The sequence below is a fragment of the Microplitis mediator genome, chromosome 6 (assembly GCF_029852145.1).
Source record: "Microplitis mediator isolate UGA2020A chromosome 6, iyMicMedi2.1, whole genome shotgun sequence".
In the NCBI taxonomy this organism is placed as follows: Eukaryota; Metazoa; Arthropoda; class Insecta; order Hymenoptera; family Braconidae; genus Microplitis; species Microplitis mediator.
Genome location: NC_079974.1, coordinates 4,058,716 through 4,070,426, shown reverse-complemented (window position 1 = coordinate 4,070,426; position 11,711 = coordinate 4,058,716). Strand labels below are relative to the sequence as shown.

General features: G+C 29.3%; 1 protein-coding gene across 1 annotated transcript; it reads left to right on the top strand.

Moving 5' to 3' along the window:
• Positions 1-1,023: 1,023 nt before the first annotated feature.
• LOC130670086 (uncharacterized) lies at positions 1,024-11,273 on the top strand (the record flags this gene model as incomplete). Its single annotated transcript, XM_057473259.1, has 4 exons — positions 1,024-1,743; positions 2,595-2,837; positions 7,587-7,643; positions 9,339-11,273. Coding segments are annotated over exons 1-4 (2,334 nt in total), but the record flags the coding sequence as incomplete, so codon positions are not given.
• Between the last annotated feature and the right edge of the window lie 438 nt (positions 11,274-11,711).

Sequence of the window (11,711 nt, the reverse complement as noted above, 5' to 3'; positions counted from 1 at the left end):
CGCGGATTGAGCTATTTTTAATGTTTCAGAATTGGGATCAATATTAATCATTATTTTTAAATACTATTTTAATTTCCATCTGCCAATGACTCGAATCAAACATTATTTCAATTCAGTATGTACATATAAAAATATTGTGTTTCTTTTAAGTATGTGCTATAGCACAGAGACAACTTTAAGATGTCTTTTAAAAGGATAAGACGAATTTTTTTTTGTTTCAGTCACCTTTTTTGGTATAAATAAGACATGCAAATGTTAGTTCCGGAGACAGAGAATTTGCGTTGTTTTTCTTGCCTTAAAAAAGACATTTCAATTAAAAATTCGTTTAGATGACTTATTTTACAACTATTTGTAATTTACTTTATGTCGTCGCTTCGCTGATTGAAATGATTCAAATTAATTTGAAATGATTCAAAACAATTTGAAATGATTCAAAATAATTTGAATCGACTAATTTATGGATATACACAGCATGGAGTAAATCATTTTTTTTAATAAGGGTTGTGTCAAGTCTTTTAAGTAGATATTTTTTCGGTGACACAAATTTCTGATCATTTTGTCAACATGTTGATGCCTTATCGATAAGTCAAAAAATAGCCTAAAAACTGATATCTTATAGATGTCATAAAGGCAAGTGTGCTACTTGGGTTATTATGGACACATATACATTCAAACATTTCATTTCTTTCGTCTCAGTTCAGTTCGTTGGAATCTTGGTTTTGAATAGTAATTTTATTTCTTATAAAAAATTATAAATTTAAACGCGCGTGATGATTTCATAATAACTGTTGAAAGTAAATTGTTATTTTATTTTTAACAATCAGATAAAGAAATGTGTATACATTTAATGTTAATCAGAACTTGCGTAACGATATTCTGCTCTTTGCACTAAAAAATAATTAATAATTTGCAAAATATTAATAGAAATTTTAATTCAAATTATTTTTTAATCAAATTTATTCTAAAAACATCCTATCATTTTTCACTACATAAAAAATAATTGCAATAATACTTTTTAAACAGTTGATTTCAATTTATGCAGTAAATTATAGTGTACTTGTATTGGCTAATAAAAGAATAAATTGTAAGCCAACAGAATTATTTTAAACTTTAAAATGATTGGACGACTTGTTTAAGTATTTCTCTACTTTTGATCATAGATGGAGCGAATTGGACAAAAATTTTTTGGCAACCCTGTATACGCTAACCTGACTACAACCTATTGCACCTACTGTTATTGAATTGCTCTCATATTATAAACACGTGCCTATAAAGTGTAATGCAAGTGAACGATGTAACTATTGTAATATAGAAATTTTTAATAATTAAATAATTTAATTACATTATTTGATTAGAAAAAGTTGAATGTCATTTGAGTGAGTCTCAAGTATTATAAAAATATTTTATTTGTAACCTATATAAATAATAGCCGGTACAACGGACTGAAAATTTTTTGTGTATATTATACATCGAGTCTCGTTGTGAGACCTATTAGTGTCTCTCACATTAATGAGAGTTGAATTGCAAAAAAGAAAATGAATAGATTTGTTATTCAACATTAATTTCGTGTGTGATAAATTTAACGTGTAATAAAAAAAATTATTTATTTGTTGTGAGTTATAAGTAACAAAATTTAAATTGAACATGAAGCGAGGCCCATACAAATCGTACCTGGAGCCCGGTGGTGATGGCATTATGCCTCGATCAACATTCTACGACACATTAAAAAAGTTTCGGTGTGATGTAAGTATACATTTATTTGACAGCAATAATCTTTATGATGTTGAACTTCATTACCGAATAAATTTTATAAAAAATTGCACTTACACAAATTTAAAATCTAAAAATTTAAACAAAGTAGAAGGCGATTTTTATAGATGCCGTGACAAAAAATATTGAGTAAAAAAAAATTACTGGCTTGAGATTAAAATTTTTTCCAATATAACAATTTGAAGTGATTTCAATTGTTCTGTAGTATATATAGATAGAAAATTTACATGGCTCTAATTTTTTCAATCAATATTTTTAATCAGTATAGTTTCTTTGTGGTTGGAAATAAGAATAAACGACAGAACGGTGACTTCGGCTACTTTAAATACCTCAATTATTTTGAAATTGTGAAGAGACTACTGTAAAAATAAAGAAAATTACTTACATAAAGTGTGTAAATTGATGTAGAAGTTTTTAATATTTTTTTTTTTTATTGTAACAACAAGACATAAATTGTGAAGAAAACACGTTTTTATTTCAAAATCTCAAATTTTCATCATATATGAAAATATAATAGATATTAAAAGATATACTTATGTTCAAAAATAGATTCCACATGATTTGCAATTTGGCTTTGGTTTTATATGAAAAATATCATTTCTCAATTAAAAAGTGCAATTAAAAAATCACAATTTAAGATAATTAAATTAGTTATACGATCGGTAAAAGTTTTACCGCAAAAAAAGGACTTTTTGTGTCCTTCACCGATAACGTTACATACTACATAATAGCATTACGACAGATACATTTATATTTTTCAAATAATGGTTATTACTTCACCAACTTCATTGATGTCAATAACTTATTGTTTATATTTACTGTAGGCTATAGATGGAGATAATCAAACTATAAGTCAACACGTTGGTGATGATGATACGCATGCGACCGCACCACAGCCTCACAACGCAAACGTCACAAATGACAATTTTTCTTCAATTAAATCTACGACTGAAACTGATACTCCTCTTATCAATCAGCAAACGTCAACTTCCATACATTCTGAATTTAATTTTTGGCTTGATGAAGATGACGATGAAGAATCTTTAAGTAGAGAAATCTGGTTTGACGTAAGTAATTTAGATATAATTTTTAAAAATGTATATATGGGGCATTCCACGCCAAATCGACCACTCTTGACCCCGACCCCTTTTGATTTGGCTGAAAATTTTTTTTCCTTCTACCTCATCAAAATCATTTTTCTGGAAATTTTCAAATTTTTTTACCCGAATCAAAAAAAGTTATGAGTTTTTCAAAAATAAGGCTTTTTTTTTTTCAAATAGCTATTACTTCTGTAATAATTGACTAATTTGAACTTTTTTTTTTTCAGAATTTTTATCTTTGAATGTACTTTTTAGAAAAAAATACAAAAGAAGGAAAAGTACGCCTACTCTGGGATTGGCGGGAAAAATCGCAGAATGAATTGAATTTTTTTTTGAGAAAATAAAAAAAAAATTAAAATTCTTTTGTACTTTTTCCTAAAAAGTACATTCAAAGATAAAAATTCTGAAAAAAAAGTCCCAATTAGTCAATTTTTACAGAAGAAATAGCTATTTGAAAAAAAAGCCTTATTTTTGAAAAACTCATAACTTTTTTTGGTTCGGATAAAAAAATTTAAAATTTCCAGAAAAATGATTTTGATGAGGTAGAAGGAAAACAAATTTTCAGCCAAATCGAAAGGGGTCGGGGTCAAAAGTGGTCGATTTGGCCTGGAATGCCACACACACACACACACACACACACACACACACACACACACACACACACACACACACACACACACATATATATATATATATTAGACTGGTTCAAAAAAATCGACAATTTTTTTTTTCAAAATTCGTATCGAAAATATTGTTCGAGATAACGAAAAAAAGTACTGTCAAAGTTTGAGTTCTTAATATTGATATTAACAACTGGCTCATCGCAATTTTCTATTTTCCATTTAAATAACAGGGGAAAAATTTTTTTTAAACTTTGGAACTTTAAAACTCATCAGCAGATCAATTTATCAAAAAGACCAATATATAATTTTGTAGGAAACTGAGTGCTCTACAAGAAAGGTCTCTTATCATTTTTTGATAAATCTATTTTTTTAAAAATAATTCGAGGTCAAAGTTCAATTTATAGTAAATTTCAATATTTTTTTACTTTTTCAGCGACCTTGAATTAGACTTATTATAAAGTGTTATAGTAACTTTTTTGTAGGTCTTTTTATTTCCTATAAATCATCTCCCTTCAAGTTTTCGGAATTCCTGAACACTTTTGAATTTTTTATGTTTTAATGTCGAATATTTCTAAAAAATCGTGTTTTGGTCATTTTTATTATTCATAAAATCGAATATATTGATTTTTTTAGACCGAAATTTATTAATTTATGATCATAATATTACAGATTAAAATATTGCTTATTTCAGTCAAAAATACCAATTACTATTATTAATTTGTTTGCCATTGAAAAGTTTTTATTATTCCAATAAGAAATTATAATTATCAAATTCATTCCACCATTCAATGACAAAAAAATTAATAATACTAATGGGTATTTTTGACTGCAATAAGCAATTTTTTTCTCTGTAATATTATGATCATAAATTAATAAATAACAGTCTAAAAAAATCAATATTTTTGTTTTTATGAATAATAAAAATGACCTAAACACAATTTTTTAGGAATATTTGACATTAGAACATAAAAAAATCAAAAGTGTTCAGGAATTCCGAAAACTTGAAGGGAGATAATTTATAGGAAATAAAAAGACCTACAAAAAAGTTACTATAACATTTTATAATAAGTCTAATTCTAGGTCGCTGAAAAAGTAAAAAAATATTGAAATTTACTATAAATTGAACTTTGACCTCGAATAATTTTTGAAAAAATAGATTTATCAAAAAATGATAAGAGACCTTTTTTGTAGAGCAGTTTCCTACAAAATTAAATATTGGTCTTTTTGATAAATTTATCTGCTGATGAGTTATAAAATTCCAAAGTTTAAAATAAATTTTTCCCATGTTATTTAAATGAAAAATGGAAAATTGCGATGAGGCCGTTTTTAATATCAATATTAAGAACTCAAACTTTAACAGTATTTTTTTTTCGTCATCTCGAACAATATTTTTGATACGAATTTTGAAAAAAAAAAGTCGATTTTTTTTAATCAGTCTAATATATATATATATCAGGGTGATTCATTTCCGCAAATGTTTTTTTTTTTAAGTGCTCAAGCAAAATCTCAATCTACATCGAAAAAAAAAAAATTCTCACCAAATATGACCTTTTAATTCCAATGCTAAGTGCTTGCCATTTGATTTCAAAGATTTCCCATTTAAAATACACGGAAATTAATTTACTTTTTTTTCAACTTTCTAATACTCAGCTGCGTTTCATGATATCAAGGCGGTTTTAATCGCAAATTGTAGGGCATTTGGTGTTTTTCAAAAGTGCCCATAGTTACTTAGCTGTAATTCCAGCTGTTTCACTTGTGTCCGTTGCGGAACTCATTTTTCCTATGAAATTGACCTTTCATTGCAGAACATAAACCAATGAAAGTACACTAAAAATATTAATAGAAATTTTGTAAGAAATTTTATTCCCTTCAAAGAAAGTCCTATGAATCAAGTCGCTAAAGTCCATAGTTTCCGAGTTATAGTAATTTTAATAATTTGAAAAATAAAATATCAATTATAATTATTTTTTTCTATTATATTTTTCAAATTCTTTAAATTACTATAACTCGGAAACTATGGACTTTAGCGACTTGATTCATAGGACTTTCTTTGAAGGGAATAAAATTTCTTATAAAATTTCAAGCACTTAGCATTGGAATTAAAAGGTCACATATATGGTGAAAATTTTTTTTTTTCGATGTAGATTGAGATTTTGCTTGAGCACTTAAAAAAAAAAACTTTTGCGGAAATGAATCACCCTGATATATATATATATATATATATATATTAGGGTGTGTCATTTCCGCAAAAGTTTTTTTTTTTCAATGCATGGGGAAAAAAAACATAGTTCAACCTAAAAAAAATTTTTTCGTGCGAGAAAAAAAATTCTATGTCGATTCCAGTCCTAGCTCATTGAGAAAATCGATTTCCCATTTAAATAACACGGGAAAATTTTATTTTCAACTTTGAGTGTTTTGAACTCGTTTTAACCAATCAATAGATCAAATAGACTAATACATATTTTTGTAAGAAATTGAACGCTCTACAAAAAAGGTTTCTTCTCATTTTTCGATAAATTTATCTGTTCAAAAGTTATTGAAGCTCGAAGTCAAGTTATAGTAAATTTCGAGATCTTTTGCATTTTCCGGCGAAACTATCAGACTTATCACAAAATGTCATTGAGTCTTTTTTGTTGACAATTTTATCCTCTACAAATTATTACAAGTAAAATTTTTTCAAATTCCGCATTGTGTTCTAGTTATTTTCATTTCAATGTCGAGCTCTTTAAATCGATCAGAACTCTACTTTTTTAAGAGCTTGAAATTAAAATGAAAATAACTAGGAAACAATGCGGAATTCGAAAAAATTTTACTTATAATAATTTGTAGAAAATAAAATTGTCATAAAAAAAACCCTATAACATTTTATGATAAGTCTGATAGTTTCGCAGGAAAAGTAAAAAGATCTCGAAATTTACTATAACTTGACTTCGAGCTTCAATAACCTTTGAACAGATGAATTTATCGAAAAATGATAAGAAACCTTTTTTGTAAAGCGTTCAATTTCCTACAAAAATATGTATTAGTCTATTTGATGTATTGATAGGTTAACGAGTTAAAAATACTCAAAATTAAAAATTAAATTTTCCCGTGTTATTTAAATGGGAAATCTATTTTTTCAAAGAGCTAGGTCTGTTATCGACATAGAATTTTTTTTCTTGTACGAAAAATTTTTAACTTCCCGCTAAGAAAATTGTAAATTTTCAAAAATTCGGGAAGTTATTGGTTTCGGTCCGATTTACGAAAATCGAATTTCCATCAGATGTCGACGTTTCGAGGTCCTAGGAAGCTATCCTGACTAATTTCACGATGATGTCCGAGTGTATGTATGTGTGTACGTACGTACGTACGTACGTACGTACGTATGTATGTATGTAAATATTCATAACTCTTGAACGGATGAACCGATTTTGATCGTTGAGGTGTCATTCGACGCGGCTTGTTAATGTCTTGAGGCCGTAAAAATTTGAACTTAATCGGTAGGGTGCGTTCAGAGATATTTCAAAAATAAAATTTTTTCGAAAATGTTTTATTTGGATAACTTTTAATTTGCTCGATGGATTGATTCCAAAATCTAATCAGCTCTAAAACTCTATAAGCCGCGTCGAATGCCACCTCAACCATCAAAATCGGTTCATTCGTTCAAGAGAAACCGTTGACGAAAGAATTCAAAAAAAATTTTTTCCTTGGTTTTTTTAAAATTTCTCAAAAACGGCTAAATAAATCAATTTCAAAATTTGATCAGCTTCAGAACTTGATAAAACGCGTCGATTGCCACCTCAACCATCAAAATCGGTTAATTCGTTCGCGAGATATCGTGGGAGAAGGAAATGCTAAAAAATGGTTTTTTACAAAACAATGGCATACAAAAGTATTTGCGAGCTCGAAGAGCTCGAAAATGTATTCACAATAATGTTTTCGAGCTCAACGAGCTCGAAAACAGCGGGAAGTTTTGGGGCTGGCCCGCAGGGTCAACTGACAGACCGATTTTTTTTTGTGTTGAACTATGATTTTTTTCCCCATGCACTTAAAAAAAAAATGTTACTCTGAAATGACACACCCTAATATATATTCATTTAATGTTCTATTATAGGCCGAAGATTCATCATTTGCAGAAGATTTCCACATGAATGATAGCGACACTAATCAGGTATGTGGGATTGCTAAATACATTAGATCAAATTCAACAATTGTTGTATATACCAATTTTCCCGTAATTTTGAACTCATTAAAACTTGTGATAATTGGGGATATGGTTAAAAAAAATTAATGTCTTAGTAACTATAAAAAAATTGCATTTTTGAAACGAAATAACTAAATTAATTCTAAGACATATTTTTTAAAGACGATAGCGGAAAAACATAAGGTACTAAATGACATTTTTTAATAGGGCTGACAATGAAATCAATCCAATAGATTTAAAAGCAGTAATAATAGCCGCTGAGGCAGCCGTTCGGCACGCGCGTGGCTCGAGCGATCACCAAAGAAGTAGCATCGAGCATGATCACTACTTGGCTGGGTGACCGTTTAGCTACGCGTCGTGTTCAAACGAAAGTCTCTGATCGCTAGGCGCGGAATGAAGATCCAGTGGTCGGTGAAATGGGATTTTTATCGATCACTGGAGCTTCACTCAAACCGAAACTGTACTGGCTAGGTTTTCTCTGTGGTTTTCCTACGCCACTACACCTCCATTGCACAAGGGAGGTTGTAGGGCATTACCGTAATCATGGAGACTACTCTAGTCTCCATGACCGTAATGATGCAGTACAGTATTCGCTATGAGTGTGACTGCAGCGCTAGACAAAATATGAAGTACGAGAGGCTGTCAGAGTATGTTTTTATACGTATGTCAATAGCAAGAAACATAAAAATAAATAATTATTATAAATAATAGTAAAAAAAAACAGTTATAAAAAGTATGTGGGAGTTTTATAATAATTGCAGTTTTGTTTTTTAGTTAAACGAATCAACAACAATTAAGTATAATGATAAAAAAAAAAAATGCAGCAAACATTTAGGTTAAGTTGTTTGAAATTCATATCAAAGTCCAAAAATGATACTAAGGAAAAAATGAAAATGAAAAATAAATAATTACATGGTTATTTCGCAATATATAAATATTTATTTAATTATAATTTAGTAAAAATAGCCTCCCGTAACGCCGAAAGTAACCACTGCGAACGCTTCAGTTGATTTAATTTCCCCTACCATAGCTTCACTCAGAGCGAATAAGCACAAGTCGGGCCACAGCCGCACAATGAAAAGCAGGAAAAAGTAAAGCAGTTGCGATATAAATAAAATAAGATATCAATAATTGATGCTTGTATTTTGTATGCTATGTCTGATTATGGATTTTCAAAAATATGTAACTTCATGTGCATATCGATTTGCACATATAATAATATTTGTTGATCAACAAATCTATGAAAAACATATTAGATTCTGAAGCTAGTAATGTCATATTTATGAGTAGGATATTAACTTTATGAGTTGAGCAAACTAATCTTGTCCTGCTGAATTAAAAACATATCTTTAATTTAAGAATAAATGGTTTCGAATAATATAGATATTTAATTTTAATTGTATACTTTTTCAATAACTGTAATTAAAACGAAAATCCTGAGGTAGTAAAAAAATTTTTTTAACCAAAAACAAATATTCTTGGCATAAATAAAGTATGGTCTCAGTCAATTAAAAGTTGGTTTAAGGTACTAACATAAAAACGCGAGCAATTCAAACTAAAGTACGAATAGTAATTACAATAGCAATACTTGTTTCTTATAATAAATGTTGTTCGTAATGACAATTTTTTTGAACTCCGTTAATAAGTTTTCTATTTTTTCAGACTTCTTTTGAACGTACTGCTGATGATGCGTACAGTAAACCGCTCTGTTCTTGTACATCGATTACCCGTGGAGAAGTATTGATGATGATACTACTGCTTGGTGCTCAGGAGTCGTTAACATGGAAGACAATAACAAGTATTTTGTCCATGATCAATTCAATATTTGGAGATAATGTCGTTCCATCGACAAAATTTAAACTATTTCAAGAGTTACAATTGGAAGAGTCTAATTCCTCTCGTCATTTGTACTGTAATAAATGTTTTTTCTACTTTGGTGTTCATTCTACTTCAAGGAGTGAAGAGTATATTTGTCCAATATGTAAAGAAAAGTTCAGCCCATCAAATGTACCATTTTTTTTAACTTTGAATTTTTCTAATCAATTGAAACAAATACTTGAGAGACCTGAAGTTCAAGAAGAGCTATTGAATCAAAATGAACGTGATGTTGATGACGAGGAAAATGTAATAAAAAACATAACTGATGGAAAAATTTATAAACAGTTATCGCAGTCGGGACCGATGAATGTTTTATCTGATAAATACAATTTATCCTATACTTTCAATACAGATGGCTGTCAAGCAGCAAAATCTAGTAAACTCTCAATTTGGCCAATTTACGCATCAATAAATGAATTGTCACCAAAATTAAAATCAAAATATTTGATAATGACTGGTCTTTGGGTAGATAAAGTTGAGCCTGATATGAACCTATTCTTGAAACCATTTGTGGATGAAGCTAATGATTTGTCTAGTAAAGGTTTGAGGTGGAAGTTAGGTGAAGAAACTATAACTAGTAAATTTATTCCACTTTGCGCCTGTTTTGATTCAGTAGCTCGATGTAAAGTACTGAATATGAAGCAGTACAATGGTAAATATGGGTGCACTTTTTGTGAACACCCTACGAAATGTATTGAAAAATTTTGTAAATATCCAATGCTTACGGATGTACCAACAGAAAGAACAGATGAATCTGTAAAAAACCAAATGGTATTGGCGAGTGCAAAAGAGTACGGTGAGGATGTAAAAGGTGTTTTGGGTCCTTCACAATTAATGAATCTCGACTACTTTGACTTAGTTGGCGGAATGTCTCCTGATTATTTGCACTCAGTGTTACTTGGAGTTGTAAAACAACACACAGAATTATTATTATGTTCATTTGGAAAACCATATTACATAGGAAATCCTAACCAATTGGCAGCGATAAATGAAATTTTATTGAAGTTTAAACACCCGTCATCAATATCACGATCACCTCGAGATATAACTGAAAGAAACATGTGGAAAGCTACGGAATGGCGTTCTTGGTTAATATTTTACTCATTACCGTGCTTAAAAAAACTACTTCCGCATAAATACTTGGATCACTTGGCGTTATTAGTCGAAGGTATTACCATTCTATTGGAAGAAAAAATTTCAAGTCATATGCTGGAAACTGCAGATAAGCTACTGATCCGATATATTTGTTACTATGAAGAATATTTTGGTGAAGAGAAAATGACTTATAATATACATTTGCTTTTACACATGGCAAAAAGTGTAGTTAACCTAGGTCCATTATGGGCCCACAATACTTTTCCTTTTGAAAATGAAAATCACTTCATTTTGAAATTGAAAAAAAGTCCAAATCACGTATGTTTGCAAATTGCAAGAAAATATTTATTTCACAAATCAATTCCAGTTTTAAGTGACCGGTTTGAACTGGGTAATGAATTTCAGAAATTTTGTGAACGAAACTTGACAGGTAGACTTAAACATATATTCAAAATTGATGACTGCGTTTTAGTAGGGAAAGGTAGAAAATATAACTTAAGTGACTTGGAATCAAAAGCAATCGGTTTTACGCCTACAAAATGCAAAGTATATAACAGATTCATTCATAAAGGAAACCGTTATACTTCTCAGAACTATCGATTATGTCAAAAAATAAATGACACTATAATAATATTGAAAAATGGTACAAACGGAATTATTAGTAATATTTGTTCCATTGAGAATATGGTCGGAGAAGAAGAAATTATTATATTTTATAAAGAAATCAAACACACAGGAAAATATTTTCACTCTACCAAATATGTAACAGTTCATCACATTTATGAATGTCAAATTACTAATAACTTATGTGTTTGTAAACCTAATTCAATAATACGACCAGGAATTATACAAAGAATCGATGAAACTTGTTATATAATAAATATTCCCAAAGGATGTTACGGCGACTGAAAAAAAAAAGCTGTATCCTATTCTTTAACAGGAGAAATCCAAAACTCTTGTGACAGAACGAAAGAAATGATTTTTTTCGATTATCATTATGGTATGTTATTTTTGCATAATTTTTTTTAAACTTTGAAAGAAGCTGTATACTTGCAGAGGAAA